Genomic DNA, 21,818 nt, shown 5'->3' with positions numbered 1-21,818 from the left:
ACAATGTTGAATGGTGTCATTTGGTTTTAAAAATTCCTCATCTACATTTCAAATCCTAATGGACCAAGGTATACCTAAAATACCTAACTTTGTGCTATTTAGATGATGCTGTAATGTACAGTTACGTTACAGAAAACATGTAAAGCAAGTAGACCTATTTAAGCAATTACTGTTAGCTGGTTTCATAACTTTTACCAAGAGTGAATTTTCGAAAGTAAGGGTAGGTTGCCCAGAACACATTGTAGGGCAAGGGAAAATGTTGCCAATAATAGCAAAAGTGAAGATACTGATTCCCTATTCCTAAAATGAAATGAAAAATTGAGCTTTCTGGGAATGGCTGGGCATTAACGGAAATTAGTGTCTAATGTCAGCCCAATAGCTGTAGAGTCATAGATAGATACAGCATGGAAGCAGATCCTTCGCCTCAACTCATCCATACTGACCGGATATCCTAAATTAATCTAGTCCCACTTGCATCTTTAAAAGATTTATTACAAAAACAGGCAAAAGTGATATTGTTACCATCGTGCCAAGCAGCCTTTGAGAATCTGAAGGCAATTCTAATAAGTGCTGCCCTGAATTTACCAGCCTTTAAAGTGTCAATTGATGCCGGTAACTTGGGTGTAGGTGCAGTCTTATTGCAAGATGGTGAGTCAGGAATAGAAAATCCATTGGGATGCTTTTCTAATTAACTAATAGCAGAAGTAGAACTCTACATTGGAAAAGGAGACTATGGATCACAATTGCAAGGAAATTGAGATTGTTCTGATGGTGTTTATCAATGCAACTATTTAATATTAAAAATGTTCACATTGCTGGAAAAGTTAATGCAGTAACTAATGCATTATCATAGTCGTAATGCTGAAATACTTCAAGAATTTGGGAGAAAAATGACAAGGAATTATTTAAATTCAGCGTAAAGAATGAGTGAGGATGGTAGAAGATAATTTTGTTTTGAATATGTGTAAAGTTTTCTTGGTGATAATCTTTTTAAGGGTGGAGATGAATAAGTAACCATATATTTTGCTTTCTGAAATCTAAACTGAAATGCAAACGTGTCTGTTATATCACTGAAGTACCAAGTTTTCCAACCTGGAAAAATTCAGTGGTGCATGCTTAGCTATCCAAGACAAATTTTGATTTTTAAACAGTGAGACAGATAGTGATTGCAGTAAACTGCAGAGGAACCAAAATTGTAAATGCAGAGCAGCTGGCAAACGAAACATGTCTTTCTTCCCCTCTCTCCATGTGAGCAAAGAGGCAAGAAAACCAAAAAAGCTTAAAATAAATATTCCAAAAAGAAAGGACTTGTTGAAGTATCAAAAATTGTTTTGTCAAAAATAGTGCAATTGTTGCTGAAAGCAAAAGGAACTTAACCTACCCTTAAGCTATTGATTTTTGATCTTTGGAAATTTGGTTTGCTGTATTTTTGTTTATCCATCCATAATGTGTCAGACTTTTTTGTTTGTATTAATTGTGAGTATGTGAGTGAATCTGGGTTTTTTAAAGGGGCGTAGTTTAAGTCCCATAGCTGGAATCCTTTCCTTTCTCTGCCGATTGTTAAAATTAGGTGTGTTACAATAAATTAAATTATTTTCAGTTAATGGTAGTTGTCTCGAATAGCAATTCATCAGGCATCTTGGTGGTCTGATTGGGATTTTGTGCTTTTTATGACACCTTATGTGACAATGGGACACAATTATCAGCACGCTTCACAGTTAAGACATGACTCACATGCAAGTAATTTCTAACTAATATCATATATAAATTATGACAACTAGTGACACTTTAAAATTACAGGAATGCACAATAACAATACTGTAATGCATTTATATTCTGGAGCACTGCAATGATCGGTTTTTAAAAGGATTGAAATTAACACATGGAATATAGTACTTTGTTTAATAAGAATTAGTGCAGAGCGTTACAGCACTGAAATTCTGTGGTGCTAAATAGAGGGACTGAATTTGAATTCCCCATTTCTCAAGCTACTTACCCTTGCTGTGCTACTTGGGGAGATAAGAGGAGAAAATAAATTGTTGCCAGTCTACTTTAGTCACAATGTTGTGGGATTAGATTAACAAATGGTAGATGGTTGGGAAAAAACCCATCCACCCTTCAATTCACACTGTTGCAGTTCGTCATGCATAATTTATAAAGCTGTTGAGAGAGTATAGGACATTGATTCTTATGTTTGCTTGTCAAAGTGATATTTTGTTTAGCTATAGTTCTCCGGTGCAGTTAATGTTGGAATGGCAGGATGCATGGAAATTTTAACATTTGGATAAATCAGTTGGAAAGTGATTTTGGCTTTTTCATCAGATCAGATCTTTTTAAAATTAACTTTTTTCTTCCTGAAATATCAAATCAACCTTTTTTCCAAAAAAGGTATTAGAGAAGTTAAACTAAAGTTTGCTTTTTAATTGATTGATGAAAAAACAGAATGAGTTCCCTAACGTTTATTTCAATCTTAAAGCAAGTCATGTCACTCTACAAAATGATAACAAACTGTATTCTTCCATCTTCACTAGAACTGAAATGTTACATGCAAGTTTATGCTGCTTTACCCAGCCCATTAACACATCATGGACTTTAATTACTGTTGATCGTTTAATAAGTGTCTTTAAATAAGCCCTCTTGTAAACTGTTTCTTGTATAGATGAAGTATTCCGTGGTCAAGAACCTGGACAGCCTGGAAACAGATCAGTGTCAGCTGCTGATGTAGTCCTTTATGGAGTGAATATTGTACTGCCACTTATGTCGCAAGACTTACTAAAGGTAACATTTTTTTAAAATATGCCAAACAAGTGGAGAATAATGTAAAGCAATTCCTTTTCTATTTCCTAAAACCAGAAACTAGGAACAATTTTGTTATTAATAATTTAGCTTGTCAGAGTGCAGAACAGAATAAATTAATTGAACAATACACCTTGTTAGAATTTAAAATCACCAGGCCATGAAATTATATGGACATTAGGGGATGGATATAATTGACAGTTACACTTCTGCGTAATTTTATGATGCATGTTCCTGTCTTTTGCTAACCATATTGGTTAGATCATATTTTCAAAAATTTTGTTTTTTGTCATACTAGTTCCCATCATTGTGTAACCAGTATTACAAATTAATCACCTTCATCTGTGAGATATTTCCAGAGAAAATACCGCAACTTCCTGAAGAACTTTTTAAGAGTCTTATGTACTCTTTGGAATTGGGGATGACTTCGTATCCTTTGGAATGTCTGATTTATGGGAGTTATAATAATGACATCAAATGTTTGGTTTGTATCTCAGACTGATGAGTTTGTGTTGTATACGGACAATCTCAGACTTTTCTCTCCAGAAACTAGAGAAGTTGCACATTTAATATTCCCTAAGTAACCAAATAGTGCTTTTCCTCATATTATTGCGAAGGTCCAGTCTTCATTTTAGAAAGAATGTAGAAAGCATTGTATGGCTCTGCAATATCTTTGACATTTGATCTTTAATTTTCAGTAATTTACTGAACTTCTGTGAAGTTCTTTTTAACAGGATGACAGAAAGTAGGTAACAATTAAATAGTCCCTTAATTGAGATTGTGGGTTTTGTTTACAACTGAATGGATATGAGCAGGGCACAATTTATTCTATAATCCTCTGTACTGCAAAAATCAGTCTGCATATCTTTGTGTTCTTGCAATTTTGAGACAGTGACTTACATTTTTAATGTGTTTGTTCATTTATAGAATAGATCTCAATTGAATTGTTCTCCCAAATCCTGTTTCCATTAAACTTTGAACATTGTGTAGAAGTTCTGCATCTTTCCTTAACCGTTTCCTTTAGAATGACGTCTGAGGTTTCCCAGCTATGTTTGGAAGCCCTCACACCTTTGGCTGAAACATGTGCCAAGGCTCAAGAGGCAGAATCACCACTCTTTGCTGCAACTAGGCATTTTCTCAAGGTACACTTTATATTGGTGAAGTGCCATTAACTAATTCTTCAGACCACATTTTATGTGGTCATAGTGTAACCTGTTCAGGAGATGTGGACAGTCAAAGCAGAAAGTGGCAATCTTCAGGATACTGGTAAGTTGGGTGGTTGGCAGCCAGAAAAAGCTCAGTTTGAGCAGCTGTTGCAGGCTCTAAGCACTTGGAACTCAGAAGTTCTGCGAGCCAGTAAGTACAACTAAGGACTGTCTTTGGAGCTGTCTCAAGCTGTGGGAGCTCAGAAGCAGCTAGTGAGTCATTAAAAGTTCAGTGTACCTGTGAGTGGGAGAAGGGGAAGTCCACAAGCAATATTTCCTTAGTGTAGTTGTTGGAGCTCAGAAAAACCCAGGAGAATACCAGCTTAGTAAAGCTAGCTATCTGAGAAAGGGCTGGAATTGTGCCTGTGAACAGTTGCTGAAGTACAGTCTCCAGAATCTGGGAGAGCACAGTCCCAGGAAAGGAAAGTGAACTGTCAGATGTGAGCAATCTTGGAGGCATTTCATGATGGAGCTTTTTGCCAAGTTTCAAAGCTAGATCTTCAAAAGTGAAGAATTGGTATCTCTTGTAAAATTGTAAAGAAACTTGCTGACTACAGTAACCAACATCTGGAGGATTTTGAGAAATCTGGGGATCTATTTTTACTACATGATTTGGAGGGACCAGTGTTGAACTGGGGTGTACAAAGGTAAAAAGTCACACAACACCGGGTTATAGTCCAACAGGATTATTCAGAAGCACGATCTTTTGGGGCACTGTTCCTTCATCAGGTGGTTGTCAATATTTTTACTACCTTTGCTATTTAATGTATTTTTTGTGATGGTTGACCACAGTTAACCACTGGGCAACATGAGGCTCTTTGGAGGGTGTGGATTTTAATGGGCTGAATTGCTTCTTTCCACAAAGTAGGGATTCTATTATTCTATTGGTTAGTCAGCCTTATTTACCCCATGTCAACACTGGAGGTTAGAGTACATAGTTTATACAGTTTTGCTATTCTAATCTTGTAAATCTATTTTTGTTAGTTCAAACTATGGAAGTCTGTGGCTTTTATTTTCTTAGTAAGTACCTGAGATCTCTCAAATATCTAAATAAAAACATTACTGGTCTCTACCCAGACTCTAATATAAATTTGGTGGTCTTATCTGTACACTCATGCACTGAAAATAACGAATTTTATCTTACTGTGCTTGGTTTGTATTTTCATTCTGTCGAGTTTGTCATTACAGCTCGTCTTTGACATGCTGGTATTGCAGAAGCACAGTGCAGAACTCACTGATGCTGCAGGTGAAGCCTTCTACACATTAGTATGTCTGCATCAGGTAAATGGTTTAAATTCCTCTTTTCCTTACCTTTTTTTCCAAATGAATTCATTTCAGATTCTGCATGCTATATTTTCTAATGTACTTTTTTATGGAAGTTGATCATTCATTCCATGTATTGTTTCAATAGGCTGAGTATTCAGAATTAGTTGAAACTCTACTATCAAGCCAGCAGGATCCAGTTATATATCAACGATTAGCAGATGCCTTCAACAGTCTTACTGGAAGCAGCACTCCCCCTACACTGGACCGCAAACAGAGGATGGCCTTCTTAAAAAGTCTTAAAGACTTTATGGCAAATGTTGGTGGTCTTTTATGTGTTAAATAGCCTCGAACTGCAAAGTCCTTTGTTGAAAATGCACTGTAAAGCATGGAAATCAAAGCTGACTGAATTTTATACCTGTTTCAAGGCTGTTGCCTGCCATCTTGGATTTTAGACACTCAGGATATTTGGTCTAATCCTACCATATTAAAACAGAAGGATGAACCCACCACTATTCAGTTGCCAGTATTTCTTAGCCATGATTTGTCATATAATCTAATTGTTTACTTAAAAAAATGAAAAGTGTATTTTAAAGAATTCCGGTATGTATGGATGAATGGGCACAGTGAATGAATCCAGTGCCTTTTCATGTCTGGTTTAAGCCAGCTGCCCAATGGCCAGATAAACTGTCTTATTGTTTATATTTGAGCCCTTGTTTTGAGGGAATCACTGTAGACAAATTACACAGCTCTAAATGCTGTGGCTGAAATTAGCTTTATTTTTTTCCAGCATATGAATTTATTTGTGACCTGAAGAAAACACCAAATTGTAGCATTTGAATCTTGATTTTATTTCCATATCAGGCAGTGATCACGTAGTACACAATACTTCAGATTCACTTTGTACTGCCTGCTATTGAGAATAAAGTATATATTTTTGCTTCCCAACCGTGAACTTTAGGAATTGTAACCAGTTGCCTTATTTTCTGTAAATATGAAACTTTTGTGTTTTGAAATACCTGAAACTGGATTGCCAAAGTGGCAACTTTTGTGTTGTTCTTTTTTCTTGTAATTTTCCCTTCCCAAAAAGGAAAAGTTGCTCATTGTTTGTTGTCAAAAGTAGTATTAACATTTACATAAAAATTGGAAGTTGTCATTCTGGATACTAAATTAAGCCATTTAAGTTCTACATTAAAGCTTAAAGGAATTTACTTGTTCAACAAAACAAAATGTTAGACCCGAACTGTCACACTGCTAGGTTCTTGTGTCTGTTTAAGCAATAATGAATTCTAGGGTGTGAGTTTTTCAATAGTACACACCAGGATAAACTGGGCATTAGTTTAAAAACAAACTCTAGTTTATGCTGTTGTATAGTCAATCAAACTTTTAACACTTTCAGAATAAATGTAAATAAGCTGTTGGGCATTTTGTTTGTGACAAATTTGCCTTGACTAGCTGTTGGACAACAAATCACAATATAGATACATGGGTAACCACATATTATACTGCACAGCAAATTCAGGACTCCAAAAATGGAACTAATCAGGATGAGAGAATTGAGTATGAACATGCAAGTTTTAAATATAGGGATGAAGTAAACAAAGCTTGTGGTCACACCATTTTAAAAAGTGAAACAGAAAATGTGCAGTAGGTCACTGAACATCTGAAAGAGAAAGATGAGTAACATTTTGGATGTGATCGGTTCTAATGAAAGCCTCAATCCGAAATTGTTCCCTTTTCAGTGTTGATTAACTTACTGTGTATTTTCATTCCAGTATTGGTGTATTTTTTTAATGCTCTCTCAAGAAGAAAGAGGATCTTCATTGATGAACTTGTACAGGTTGTATGTCGAAACTACTGAAGAAAATAATTGTACTTGGCTTAGTTTCTTTTTGAGGCCAGCAAACCCGTTAAGTGAATTTTGTATGGATCTCTCAACACACTCAATTTAAAATAAAATTAAAGTAGCTAATGGAATAGTTGCTGCATTTTTGTTTTGTTTTTCACTTCTAGGATGTCAGACCTAATTTACTAAGGAAAAACTTACACTTGAAAATCTCTGTAGACAGTGTAGTAGTTCAATTTTCTGTAGGAAACTAATTTATTTTGCTTTGTAGTATTTCCAAAACTCCAATGCTCTTCAAAAATATCCTGTTTTGTTTGAAGGTTCTTTTAGCTGACCAGTGGCACAATTCTGTTTGACTGCTGACCACCTTAGGACTTCAAAACTCAATGTACAAAGTGAAGATTATTATTTAACGATGAAACATTTGAACCAGCATTCTACATTAATTTCAGCTACTTTGTTTATTTTAAATTAAGTCTGTACTGATTTTTGAAAGCTGGCCAGTAACATGGTTGAAGAACATGTTGGGAACCATATCGATTGATTGTGTTTTTTAATCAAATTATTATTAATATAGCATGCCATGTTTGTACATCTGTTCTAAGAAAAGGTGAGTGAATATGAGTGCTTGAAATCAGCATTCTTTTGGTGTTCAGCATATTTGAATTTAACATATTTTATTCCAAATGCAAATAATACATGTCAACCATTGCAATAATTTGCATCAATGTCCCTCCTTTTTTTTGGATTATCATCATGGAAATTTGTGATAAATAAAAATCCTGTTAGAGGAACACAGCATCTGTGGAGAGAGAAACTGAGTTAACATATCCAGTCCAATGTCATACTTCAGAACCCCGAAGTTCCCACTTCAGAAAATGAGTCATATGAGACTCTAAACATTTAACTCTGTTTCTCTTTCTCTCCAGATGCTACTAAATACTTTTTGTATTTTTTGTTTCAGATCTTCAACATCCGCAGGATTTTGTTTTCTTTAGTCTAAATTGGTGATAACTATTTTGATATACCAGAAGATTGTGATACTTAAATCAAGTTTGAAGGAGTTGTATGTGTACAAATTGTACCTTATTGGAAGAAAATACAAAGTTTCTACTAACTTAAGCACAAAATGTAGCTTAAAATGTTACCTAACAAAAATGAACATTGGTTTTCCCTATTTTCCCTACCCATTCCCTTCATTTATGGTTCTGGAAGATGTACTGTCTAGTTTACCCATCAAAAATGATTTTACTGGATTACAAGATGAGATGATCAGTACAATGAAATAATGGATCTTCTTCGCCACGTATGTTCCATAGCAGAGTAGTACACCTTATGCAAATTTCATGTTAGTGGTAAGGCAACCTGGTTGTATGTCTGAACTGTTTGTACCAACAGATTATTGCAAATACATGCTGAAGACAGATTCTTTTAGTGATGGAAATAGAACCTACTGTGTTAGATACAGAAAAGTGGGGTGGTAGAGGAAGAGATGTATTGTACAGATTTACTCAGCAGTCGCTTAATGTTGTATTGTGTTGGAATGTATGTTCAAAAGAATGGTTGGACTTGGCATAAGTAATTCGAAGTCCATGAAAAGTTATATTACCATTTTATCATGTTATTCAAATAGCTTCTATCCTACACAGGTTAAACTGCTGAAACTATTTTGTTGGCTAAGTTAATCATCAAATTTAAATTAAATTGCTAAAAGCCAAGTTGTGCTTAAACAATTAAAACTTGTATAAAAATAAGTTATAGATAAAGGATTAATGCCTATTCACTATTGGCTGTGATACTTTAAACATTTCTAAATAATGCCACATTTTAGTTGCAATTCCATGGTTTCAGTCCTTACTCTGACCAGGAATATCTAGGACTGTTGAACAAAAGTATTTAACTATGCTGTGAAATACTGCAGGTCAAGAAAATGGAAATACTCTGTTGATTGCTGCCATGTGACAACTACTGTGACATTTTTTAAAATTCATCTGGGATTTGTCTTGAATGAATCATAGCTTTTCTTGATGTGTAACCAGTTTGTGTGGTTGTGCATTAGGTAACAACTGTGATGCATTTAAATGATTAGTCTTCTGTTTTGTGCATTGTTTTGTACTACTTGTGATTTATTTTGTCATGTTTTATTACATCCTAATGTGTGCAAGCACCATTTTATGTACATTATTTTATAGAAATTTTGATCATTTAAATTCTTTTTAATTGCACATAGAAGGAATTGTAAAAGTTTGAGGATATGTTTTGGGGATGTCTCGCCTAAAATGTATCATATAAGTGTTCTTATATAAAAATATAATGTCTTGGTGCAGTTGAGTTCAGTGAAATTCTGACTATTGCATAGTCTACCCTTCTTGCATAGTACAAGATACATTTTTAAAAACAAAACTCCACATGGAATGTTTCTCTGTATATATGCGGTAATGACCAAATAAACTTTGGCTGCTGTTTAAATAATCTGTCACCAATAAAATTTGGTTTTGTTTCCAGGCTTGTTCTCACCACACTTAAACAATAAAAAGACTAAAAACATTTTTAATTCATTCAGCACTTGTTCCAAGCATGCAATGTGCCACTAATTATAGTTAACACTAAATTGAGGGTTTTAAAATATCCTTTTATAATTAAGGATACATTATTGGTGGAATTTGAAATACCAACAATCATTGTAAAGTAAAATTGTTTTTATAAAATGTTTTTGTTTTGCTGGTAGAAGTTTTGAAGTAACTTGCGAGAACTCGTTTCCATTCACCTATTTACTATCAACTTTGTCATTTGTTAATTATTTTTTAAAATTTATTGGAAATTGATTCATGACTTTTGACTCTGTTATTTCCCATTGTGACCATCTCCCTGCCTAGTATATTGAATATGTATGAGGAGAAATCAAGTCTCTTCAAGCTTAGCAATTTTCTAAAATATACTGCTTAAAATCCAGGAGTATTTAATAAATTAGAATACCTGTTAGATCGTAATTATGTTTCAGATTATTAGTGTTGGTTAGATAGTAATGCTGGAACCTGAGAGAGTGGTGATTTTCAAATCCACAATTTTCTAAGGAAGCATGATCTATTAAAGAAGTTTTTTTTTCTTCCTTTGGGTGATGTGGTTGTCTGACACAGCCCGCATTTGATGTCCATCTCGAACTGTGCTTGAACTGAGTGGCTTGTTAGCCAATTTTAAGAGCACATTAGTGAACAAGATGGGCTCTTATGACAATGGATTGTGTTATCAAGTTTACCAATACTGAAATAAGCTTTACATGTCAAATTTATTAATTGAGTTCAAGAATTTAATTCAGTATCCCCAGAGTGTTTTCCTGGGTTTCTGGATTATTAGACCAGTGACATTACCACTACACCAAGTAACCTCTCCCCCTTTAAAGTAGTCCTATTTCAATTGTAAATTGAATCACACATATATATATATATATATATATATATATTTATTTATTTACTGGAGTTCCGTTTGTCTGCTAATCACCTGATATAATACTGTTCATTTCAGACTTTACTATATTTGACAGTCTTATCTGTTATTCATCAACATTTCCTTGAAAAGCAGGTTGAGCAGAACAATATATTAGGTGTATACAAGTGAATGTTAACATTTTGAAACAATTTGGTGTTCATTTCAAATGTGACTACTGTATTGCAAGCAATTACCTTTAACCTTTAAGTATCAAATTGACAGCGGAGACGTGCTCTCCTGTAATCACTAGCATGAGTTAAAGTAATCACGAGCTTGTGTTTTTCTAGTGCCTTTCATATCCTCAGGACGTCTCTCAACTGTTGTACAGCCAATGAATCACTTTCAAAGTTGATTATTGTTACAATGAAAACAAATACAGCACCCAATTTCCACACTACTATGAATAGTTAATCTACAATAGAATGATGCTAGCTAAGATAAGGTGCTTATAAGGACACCAAGAAAATTCCCCTGCTCTTCAAATAGTGTAATGGATCTTCTATCCATCTGAGCTGCAGAAGAGATGCTAATTTAATCTCTCTCCCAACTGACAGCACCTCTAATAATACAATAAACTACGCTTGTGTAGACCTTCTGACCTGAGTGAGAATACTGCTTCTGAGTCAGAGCTGAAATTCTAGTTTTAACAGTACTATAACAGTCCATTCCAATTCTGACAATTAGGTGCTATTAACTTTATTCTTTGCAAATGGTTAACTTGTTATGCAGCTTTTGCCTAAATTAAAGTCAAACAATCTTTCTGACCAAGTTTTGAGAAGATTTGTAGCTCAGGTTGAGGTTCTGGGTGTAGGTTTGCTCGCTAAGCTGGAAGGTTCATTTTCGGACGTTTCGTCACCCTACTAGATAACATCTTCAGTGAGCCTCCGGACGAAGCACTGCTGGTGTTTCCTGCTTTTTATTTATATGTTTGGTTTTCTTTGGGTTGGTGACATCATTTCCAGTGGTGATGTCGTTTCCTATCTTTCTCAGGGAGTGGTAAGTGGGATCTAACTGGATGTGTTTGTTGATAGAGTTCCGGTTGGAATGCCATGCTTCTAGGAATTCTCGTGCATGCCTCTGTTTAGCTTGTCCTAGGATGGAAGAGTTGTCGCAGTTGAAGTGGTGTCCAACCTTATCAGTATATAAGGATACTAGTGAGAGAGGGTCATGTTGTTTGTGGCTAATTGATGTTCATAAATCCTGGTGGCTAGTTTTCTGTTTGTCCAATGTAGTGTTGTTATAGTTCTTGCATGGTATTTTGTAAATGACATTAGTTTTGCTTTTTGTCTGTATATGGTCTTTCAAGTTCATGAGCTGCTGTTTTAGTGTGTTGGTGGGTTTATGGGCTACCATGATGCCAAAGGGTCTGATAGTCTGGCAGTCATTTCCAAGATGTCTTTGATGATCCAACCGGAACTCTATCAACAAACACATTGACTTGGATCCCACTTACCACCCCCTGAGAAAAAGAACAGGAAATGACATCACCAACCCAAGGAAACCCAAACATATAAATACAAAGCAGGAAACACCAGCAGTGCTTTGTCCAGAGACTCGCCTGAAGATGTTACTTAGTATGGTGATGAAACGTCTGAAAATGAACCTTCCAGCTCAGCGAACAAACCTACATCCAAACTCATTTTGACCATTTTAAGTTTTGTGTCGCAGGAATTTTTAAGTAGTAAGAATTTGTCCTTGAGAGTGATTGTTTTGCAGTTATGATTTGGAGGTGCCAGTGTTGGACTGGGGTGGACAAAGTTAAAAATCGCACAACACCAAATTATAGTCCCAACAGGTTTATTTAGAAGATTGCCTTCTAGACATTCATCCAGTAACCAAAATTTGCTTTCACGTTTTCCTACGCAAATACATTGTTATTGATGATCATTACCTTCGCTGTAGGTTGAGCACAAGATTAAAAGCATCAATCTCACATTTAAGCTGTCGCTGTTGTAAACCAGAGATACAGGAAAATTCCTATGTACTGAAAATAATTTTAAGTCTTGAGCTCAGTAGTGAGGGGGATCTGAACATTGCTATGTTATGTAAATTGTGATGTATAACCTCCTGCTGTTAATTTAAACTGAATGGAATGTGTGTAAATCTTTTTTTAACCTGTTGACCAAAATATTGGCAGCTTTGATTTTTAATGTATATAATTTGTAGATTTTTGGAAAAGAAAAAAAAATAATGTTGGAAAAATGTTATATAATTAAAAATTCAGTTTTAAAAGAGGGAGGAAGTGAAATTCAGTGACCAAAATTGAGAATTTCTTTGGACTTGGAGTAATCAGGGGTCTTCTAATAAAATGTATTTTAATAACACCTTGCATATAGTAATCAGTTGTATATCTTCATAAATTCTACACAGGAAATGTCTTCTGCTGACCTTGAGCAACCTGTCTTCATTATTTTTGTATGGAGCCCAGCATGTACTCATCTCTAACTGCCTTTGAAACTGAATTGTAATTGCCATTTCAGAGGGAAGTTAATTGTCAACTACTGAACAGCTTTGCATCTCGAGTCTTGTGTAGGACAGCCACATAAGGACTGATTTCCTTTCCTAAAGAATACTGGCAAAACAAATGGGTTTTAGTTACAATTGATAATAGTAATGATTGCTATTACTGAAAGTAATTTTACATTGCATATTTATGAACTGAACTTCAATTCCACTCGCTGCTGTGCTAAACGTGAGCCCATGTCCTCAGACCATTATCCTGGCGTTTGGATTACTAGTCCAGTGACGTTACTACTATATCGCCATTTTCATGACCAACAGTGAGAAGTATGAACAGTTGTTATCACTTATGAAAAGGCAAAGAGAGAAACATTTTATGATACAGCATTCTTGGTGTACTGCTTTCTGTGATTGGAGCATTGGATTTAGTAATGAGTAATGGATCAAATTTAATTAGTAACATAAATGTGAGCATTTATCAAATAGTGATCATAACCTGATTGAATTTAGTGCAGCATTTGAAAGCAGAAGCATGAATCAGCTGCTAGAATTTTGGATTTAAATAAGAATGAAGTTAATGAGTTGAGACAGCATGTCCACAGTAAACTGGGAAATCTGATTGTGGGTGAAACAACTGAAGAACAGTGGAGGCAGTTAAACAAGTATTTAATGAAATACAGAATTAGTTTTACCCTTGTTTTAAAAAGTCCACTTCACTGAGAGAAAAAAAAGGATAACTAAATAAATAAAGGACACGGTAAAACTAAAAAAAACAAGGGCTTACAAAAATGCGTTAACAGCACACAGCCTGCCAAGCAGGACGCATATAAAGATCAGCAAAGAGTACAAAGCAGCTTCTAAAGGGGATGATGAATGGAAGCTTGCAAGGGATTACAAATCAATGATTTGAAATGCTAGTTACGTAAAGGGGAATGGGTGTGAAAAGCAATCTTGGCCCAATAAAGACTCAACATGGGGATGGCAACTACTATGGATAAATGGCAGAAATGTTGAATAATTATAGTGTTTACAGTTTTAAAAAGATCAGGAACATGGACTGAATAAAATTAACATTAATAAAATGTCAATAATTAGTAAATTAATGAATTTAAAGAGTGACAAAATCCTCGGGGCCTGATGGTTACCATCCAAGGTGTTAAAGGAAATAGGAGAGCATATTACAGACTCCCTAACTATAATCTTCCAGTATTTCTTCAATTCAACAGGTTTGAAAAATTGCATGTCATTCTGCTTTTTGCAAAGGCTACAAATGGGAAAAACAGGGAATTAGACTAACTGGTCCTTAATATCTATGGTGGGGCAGTTGTTTGAGTCTGTAATCAAGGATAGGGCAACTGAACACCTTCCGAATTTTTGGTTAATTGGGAAGAGCCGGCATGGATTCATGATCGGGTAAGTAACGCCTGACAAATCTTGCTTTTTAAAAAAATTGAAAAGGTGACTAAGGTAGAGGGCAGGGCAATGTCTATGGATGTTGTTTATCTGGACTTCCAGAGGGCATTTGATAAAGTCTCGCATATGTGACTATTAACTCAGGTATGACAGAATCGAGGGCAAACTACTGACAAGGTGGGGAAATTGGTTGAGTAGCAAGTGACAGAGTAGGTATTCAAATTGACAGGATGTGACCAGTGGTGTCCCACAGAATCTGTGTGAGGGCATCTATTATTCATATTTATTAATAACTTGGATAATGGCATGGAAAATCATAAATCCAAATTTTCTGATGAGACAAAGTATTAAAGACAGTGTAGATAACAAAATTACAATGGATATTGATAGACTAGATGAATGGATGAAACTGGCAAGAGGAGTTGAGAGTAAGCATAAGGTATCATTTTGGTCTGAAAAGGGGAAGATCAAGGTATTTTTTTAGATGGTATAAAGTTAAATTGTGTCTGCCCAAAGACTTGACAGTACAGGTGATTAAATCTTTAAAATGCTACAAACAGGTGCAGAAAATAATCAAAACGGAGAGAATTGTGGATACTGTAAATCAGAACAGAATCAAGGCAGCTAATGAAATGCTGGCATTTATAGCTAGAAGACTGGAGTGTAAGAGTGCAGAGGTTACGCTGCAGATATACAAAACTCTGGTTAGACCCCATTTGGAGTATTGAGAGCAGATCTGGGCAGCACACTTTATCAAGGCTACATTGGCCCTGGAGGGACTACAACATCAGTTTACAAGAATAGCACCTAGGGTTAAGGTATGAGGAAAGATTATGTCAGTAAGCACTTCTACACACAAAGGATAGTAAATATTTGGAACTTGCTCAAACAGCAGTTGATGCTCAATTACTTGTTACTGATAAATTTATGTTTTGCAAAGGCATTAAGGGATATTGGGCCAAAGGCACGTATATATAGTTAGGCCATAGATCAGCCATGATCTCAGTGACTAGCAGAACAGGCTTGAAATGTTGAATGGCCAATCCTGTTCCTAGGAGTATAGATTGGCACTTGGATGCAGTTGACTGGTCGAAGCCATAAATCTAGCGTGTTGATTTCTGCTGTCAAATTCCTGATATGCTGTCCTATTAAATGAACATTGAACAGTTATGCTCAGTATTAAACTGTGCCCCTGTAATTGTGTATGGAATGAGAAAGAGAATGGAAGAGATGAGAAGAGGCAGCACAGTGGCTCATTTGTTAGCACTGCTGCATCACAGTGCTAGGGACTGAGGTTTGATTCCAGCCTTGGGTTCGTGTGCAGTTTTCACGTTCTCCCTATATCTGCATGAGTTACCACTGGGTGATCCGGTTTCCTCCCATAGTCTAAAGATATGCAGATTAGCTGGATTAGAAATGCTAAATTGCCCTGTGGTATCCAGGGATGTGTAAACTAGGTGGGTTAGCCATGCAAGATGCACAATTATGGGGAAAGAGTGGTGGGGGTGCTTGGTCCTGGTGGGATGGTCTTTAGAGGATTGTTGCAGACTCAATGCGCTAAGCAGCCTCTATCTGCACTGTAGGGATTCTATGAATAGTGATTTTTGATTCCACTTCTTGGATTTTGTATCTTCATAGATCGTACAGCAGAGGCCCTTTTGGCCCATCAAATCTGCACGTCCCACTTCCTAGCAGCAGGTCCATAAATTTGAATGTTATGACATTTCAAATGCTCATCCAGTGCTTTTTAAAGATCGTGACTGACTCAACAATTCTCCCAGGAAGTGCACTCCAGACCCCCACCAAATTTTCATCCCCTCTAAAATTATTCTCCCTTGTTGTTAACCCTTCAAACAAGGGGAACAACTGTTTTCTATTCACCATTTCCACAACCCCCTCATGATTTTCTACTTCTCAATTTGGTCCAGCCCTCAACTGTGGGCGGCACGGTGGCACAGTGGTTAGCACTGCTGCCTCACAGCGCTTGAAGACCCGGGTTCAATTCCCGACTCAGGCGACTGACTGTGTGGAGTTTGCACGTTCTCCCCGTGTCAGCGTGGGTTTCCTCCGGGTGCTCCGGTTTCCTCCCACAGTCACAAAGATGTGCGGGTCAGGTGAATTGGCCATGCTAAATTGCCCGTAAGGGGTAAGGGGTAAATGTAGGGGTATGGGTGGGTTTCGCTTTGGCGGGTGGACTTGTTGGGTCGAAGGGCCTGTTTCCACACTGTAAATCTAATCTAATCTAATCTTCTCTGCTCCAAAGAAAGCAGTCCCAGATTTTCTGTTCTCTCTTCACAGATAAAGTGCTTCACCCCAGACGGTATCTTGATGAATCTCCTCTGCAGCCTCTTCAGTACAATCACATTTGTTTTGACAGTGTGGAGATCAAAACTGCACTCAGTACTCCAGCTGTGGCCTAACCAGTTATGTACAGCTCCAACATAATGTTCCTGTTCTTATAATTTATGCTTCGACTGATAAAGGCAAGTGTCCCAGGTGCCTCTGAACTACCCTGCCCTGCCAAATTAAGGGATTTATGGACACACACCCTGTTCTTCTGAGTGTCCTTGTGTCCTGCCATTTATTAAGTTTGTCTTGGTACTTCTGACAAAGTACATCACTTCACGCTTCAGAGTTAAGTTCCATAAATTTGTTCTGAAACATTTGTTTCAAAGAAAGCTGAGAGTTACACAGACATTCTCATGTGTTTATAGGCTATTTTAAAGGCACTTTACAATTGAGGGTTCTTATTTTACAATGTGGACAAATTTAATTATTATATTACTAATATAATGGATTTAAACAAATTAAACAAGATGCAACTATTCAGACCAATGTGCTTAATTCTGCATTTCCACTCCCTTTTAGAATTGTCATAGAATTTGCTGCCACCAATTTTTTTGATAGGGTATTGAGTGGGGCATAAAAATTCAGCGCTCCTACAGATCTCTGAGAACAATCTAGGAATGCTAATTAAGATATTACCACGGAGAATGCACCAAGGAACAGTAATCCCCAAACCTCCATCCCCACTTTTAAATTTAAACCAAGCAAATTTCAACCACACTGGTTGAGGCATTGCTATGGGGAATGTACGAGGGGGCAGTTGACTTCCAAGATTTTGTTGAGTTGCAAAGGTGCAATACCTGTATATTCCAATCACAATCTAATTGTCAACCAATCAACACTTTTATCTCATGCATATGAATTGTTGCCATCTTCGAAATTTGGTGTTATTGCATCTGTCCTGATGAGTACAAGATGAAACACTTTTTGACAACATGGCTCTTTGTTGCTCAGCATTCCTCACATTCTGTACCTACTCAGCAACTAACTGTAGAAAATGAGACTGCCAATATTCACATAGCAAACTCTTACAAACAACAAACTGAAAATAATATTCTGAGATCTGTTTATCGTGTTGGTTAAGGACCAACAGGGCACTCCGCACTTCTTTGAACTAGTGCCATGGAATCATTTACATCCACGTGCGGGCAGACCTTTTCAGGATTGTTTTATGTTCCCAGTTTAGTGTCTCACCTGAAAGACCACATCTCTCTCAATTTAGTGGTCCTTCAGAACTGAGTACAAGCACATTCAGTTGCCCAGGCTGCTTCTGGTATCATGATTTTGTTGTGCTCAGGTTTCATATCTGGGTATTGCTTTTGGTATCTGGGTATCTCTTTAAAGTATTTATCCTAACTGCTCCATTTGTTCTGTTTTAATCCAAATGTAAGTTGTTACAGTTAATCTTCTAAAGTGCCTTTCTTGCTTTTCTTCACTTCCATATTTAAAGTGTTTTTATATTTCTTAAGCAATATACTATTATCCTAGTGGTATCTCCACATCGCATCATAATTGTTTTCTAACGTTGCCATCTGACACTGAAGCTTGTGGCCACTCAGAGGCAAATATTCAGCTTGATGCCTTACTCAAACAGGACCACTCATCAGGAACCCAAAACTGGACATCTGCCTCCCGTTGTTGGCTGTTTCTGAATAGAAAGTACAGCTCTTCAATATATTACATGATGTCACCCAAAAGCTTTCACCTCAAGGAAAACAACTGCAGAAGAAAACAAACAGGGATAACTGTAGCAAATTAAATATATTCTCTGATATGCATGAACAATTGTCAAAGAGCCAGTTACATGTTGCAGTTGTTTTTATTATTTCACTGAATGTGAATGTTGCTGGCTATACTTGCATTTATTAAGTATTTTTTTGTGCCTTTGCAACATCTGTTATTTTGAAGTATGTTAGTAGTTACAAACAGTGTATTTTGTGATTTTGTTGGTTCCTGCCAGCAGCAATGAGATAAATTTACTTTTAGTGTTGGTTTGGGAAATTATGTTGACTGGGAAACTGGATAACTCCTTGTTCCTTAAAAAGGACCATGGATTGTTAAAATGAACCTGTAAAGCAGAATAGGCAGGTGATGGCAAATGTCCAATGTGATACTGAACTATATTTAGTGAAGATTTGGAGAAGCTGGTGTTGGACTGGGATGGACAAAGTTGAAACTGTAATCTTTTGCATAAATTCTGTGTCTTATGATCCTGCTTCAGAACCACCTGATGAAGGACAAGCGCTCTGAAAGCTAGTGCCTACAAATAAACCTGTTGGACTATAACCTGGTGTTGTATGATTTATAACTTTATATTTAGTGAAGATAAAGTAAAATTCTGTATTCAGTTTGTACAAATCATTGATTTCAGTTAGGACAAATATGGAAGAAACCAGAATTTTCCACAACTCTATGTTTCCCTCTCCTGATTGCTATTCAGTGATCAGATTTCAGATGGAGTTAAGGTTACAGTTTGGGTCTGTCTTAACTACCACCCCCTTCTGCAGCCAAATGGTTTATTGGCATTGTAACAAAGGTGAAGAATGGTTAGTGTTGGGAACACAACTTTTCACTTTATGCATTAATGATCTGGATGAAGGAACTGCAAACATTCTGGCTAAGTTTGCAGATGACACAAAGATAGGTGAAGCGGCAAGTAGTATCGAGGAGGTGGGGAAGCTGCAGAAAGACTTAGACAGCTTAGGAGAGTGGGCAAAGAAGTGGCAGATGAAATACAATGTTGGAAAAAGTGAGATCATGCACTTTGGTACAAAGAATAGAGAGGCACGAACTCCTTTCTAAATTGAGAGAAAATTCATAAATCTGAAGTGCAAAGGGACTTGGGATTCCTATTTCCAGTTACTCAAGGTAAACTTGCAGGTTGAGTCAGTAGTTAGGAATGCAAATACAATATTGCATTCATCTCGAGAGGACTAGCATATAAAAGCAGGGATATACTTCTGAGGCTTTTTAAAGCTCTGGTCAGACAACATTTGGAGTATTGTGAGCATTTTGGGCCCTATACCTCAGGATGGATGTATTGGTCCTGGGGTTGGTTTAGAGGAGGTTCACGAGAATAATCCTAAGAATGCAAGGCTTAGTGTATGAGGAGTCAGAGTGTGCTGCTGGAAAAGCTGAGCTGGTCAGGCAGCACCTGCGGAGCAGGAGAGTCGACGTTTCAGATATAAGCCTTTTATCAGAAATGAGACTTGTGGGGTTGGTGGATAGTGGGATGTGCAGACCTGACAAGGGAATCACAGAGGGAATGGTCTCTCCAAAACACAGATAAGAATGGGGAGGGAAATCTATCTCTGATAATGAGAACTATTTGTGGGTGGTGGAAATAGCGGAGGATGATGTGGAGGCTGGTGGAGTGGAAGATGAAGACCAGTGGGGTTCTATCCTTTTTGCAATTGGAGGGGTTAGGGTACAAGCATGGAGGTGCGTGAAATGGAGGAGATATGCGGGAGGTCATCGTCAACCATGTGGGAGGGAAAATTGTGGTCTTTGATGAGGGAGGCCATCTGGTATAGAGTTTAGAAGGATGAGGGGGGAAACTGATTGAAACTTAGAAGACTGAATGGTCTGGACAGACTGGATGTTGGGAAGATGTTTCTGTTGGCAGGAGAGATGAGAGGACTTGATGGCGTAGCCTTAAAGAGAAGACCATTTAGAACAGAGATAAAGAGAAATCTGTTCAGCCAGAGAGTGGTGAATCTGTGGAATTCATTGCCCCTGAAGACTCTAGAGGCCAGGTCATTGAGTATATTTAAAACAGGGATAGATAAGTTCTTGATTGCCAAAATGATCAAAGGTTATGGGGAGAAAGCAGGAAAATGGGTTTGACAAATCTATCAGCCAATCTATCTTGAATGGCAGAGCAGACTCATTGGGCTGAATGGCCTCATTTCTGTTCCTATGTTTTATAATCATTTTGATGAATTTAGCTATATAAGTAGGTATGTTGCAAGATAGCAGCAGGGTAGGACACTCCACCTGTTCTCTTATTCTTGGTGCTTTTCTTCTTTTCTCACGGCCTGTGATGACAGTTATTAGCCTGGCACAGTGGCACCCAGGAGTGACCTGCTGACCTCTCGCCCTGGTATATTGTCCACCCAGTGTGGTGTATCACTGGCATGGGCTGGATTCAGGGTCTGGTGTGGACTGGAAGTTAGCTGCCAGCATGGTCTGTTCTGAATTTTTATTTCTGTAATGCTAGACGTTATCTATTGTCTAAGATCTTGTCACTAAAGAAGCTGTGCACACGTAGTTTTGTATCTAAATCGGAACTGTAATTAGCCAAGTATAAACTTTTCACTATACTCATTGAGTATGTGATATTCAAGTCTATTCGTTTCTAAGAGTAAGCAGGTTTCCTTACAACAAAAAGTAATCTGGTTCGGTGGCTCCGAGACGTCCGTCAGATGGAAATTGAAATGTGAGAACAGTGCAATTTAATTTAAAATTATTTGTGTTGTAAGCACTGTGGTTATGAAGGCCATGGGTTTGTGCCCAACATTAATGCGATGGCTGCATATTAAGAAGTATTGTGACGGGGCGGGGGGAGAGTGGGTGGAATTATACGCAGTTGTCGTGTGCTCGCTATTCTTGTATATCGACGGAAATAACGAAAATCCGCAAATATTGAAATCCGAAACAGAAGAATAAACTATACCTCTCCTGAGGAAAAAAAAAGCAACGTTTTAGATGAACCTTCATTGGAAGCAAAGCATTCTTTTCAGGTTTTGCATGGATATAATTTAACTAAAATGATTCGGGCGGCGATTGGTTGGGAATATCTGTGAAGAATTAAATACTTCACACCAGTGAAAGAATCCAGATCAAGTTGTAATCTTTCCAGCCTTGCGAACTGGTAAAGACCGAATGCAAACCAAATCCAAAATAGTGCATTAGAAACAGAACCCTCATTAGAAACGTAACAGTATTTATAAAAGTCATCTTTTAAAACCTTCAGATGATTTTTTGTTCCCACCCTAAACCTA

General features: G+C 37.0%; 1 protein-coding gene across 5 annotated transcripts in view; it reads left to right on the top strand.

The window, feature by feature from the left end:
- The window catches only part of xpo4 (exportin 4), a 245,986-nt gene extending 236,438 nt beyond the window's left edge, over window positions 1–9,548 (top strand). For all 5 annotated transcript variants that reach the window (XM_060826076.1, XM_060826077.1, XM_060826078.1 and 2 more), the window contains 5 exons: window positions 2,660–2,778; window positions 3,095–3,225; window positions 3,821–3,938; window positions 5,190–5,282; window positions 5,413–9,548. In XM_060826076.1, the coding sequence (XP_060682059.1) occupies window positions 2,660–2,778; window positions 3,095–3,225; window positions 3,821–3,938; window positions 5,190–5,282; window positions 5,413–5,610 (659 nt within the window). In that variant the 3' untranslated portion in view covers window positions 5,611–9,548. The remainder of the gene's footprint in view (window positions 1–2,659; window positions 2,779–3,094; window positions 3,226–3,820; window positions 3,939–5,189; window positions 5,283–5,412) is intronic.
- Window positions 9,549–21,818: the final 12,270 nt, after the last annotated feature.

This window comes from Hemiscyllium ocellatum, chromosome 6 (genome assembly GCF_020745735.1).
Source record: "Hemiscyllium ocellatum isolate sHemOce1 chromosome 6, sHemOce1.pat.X.cur, whole genome shotgun sequence".
Lineage (NCBI taxonomy): Eukaryota > Metazoa > Chordata > Chondrichthyes > Orectolobiformes > Hemiscylliidae > Hemiscyllium > Hemiscyllium ocellatum.
The sequence above is the reverse complement of the archived record's forward strand: the minus strand, read 5'-3'. Positions and strand labels throughout refer to the sequence as shown.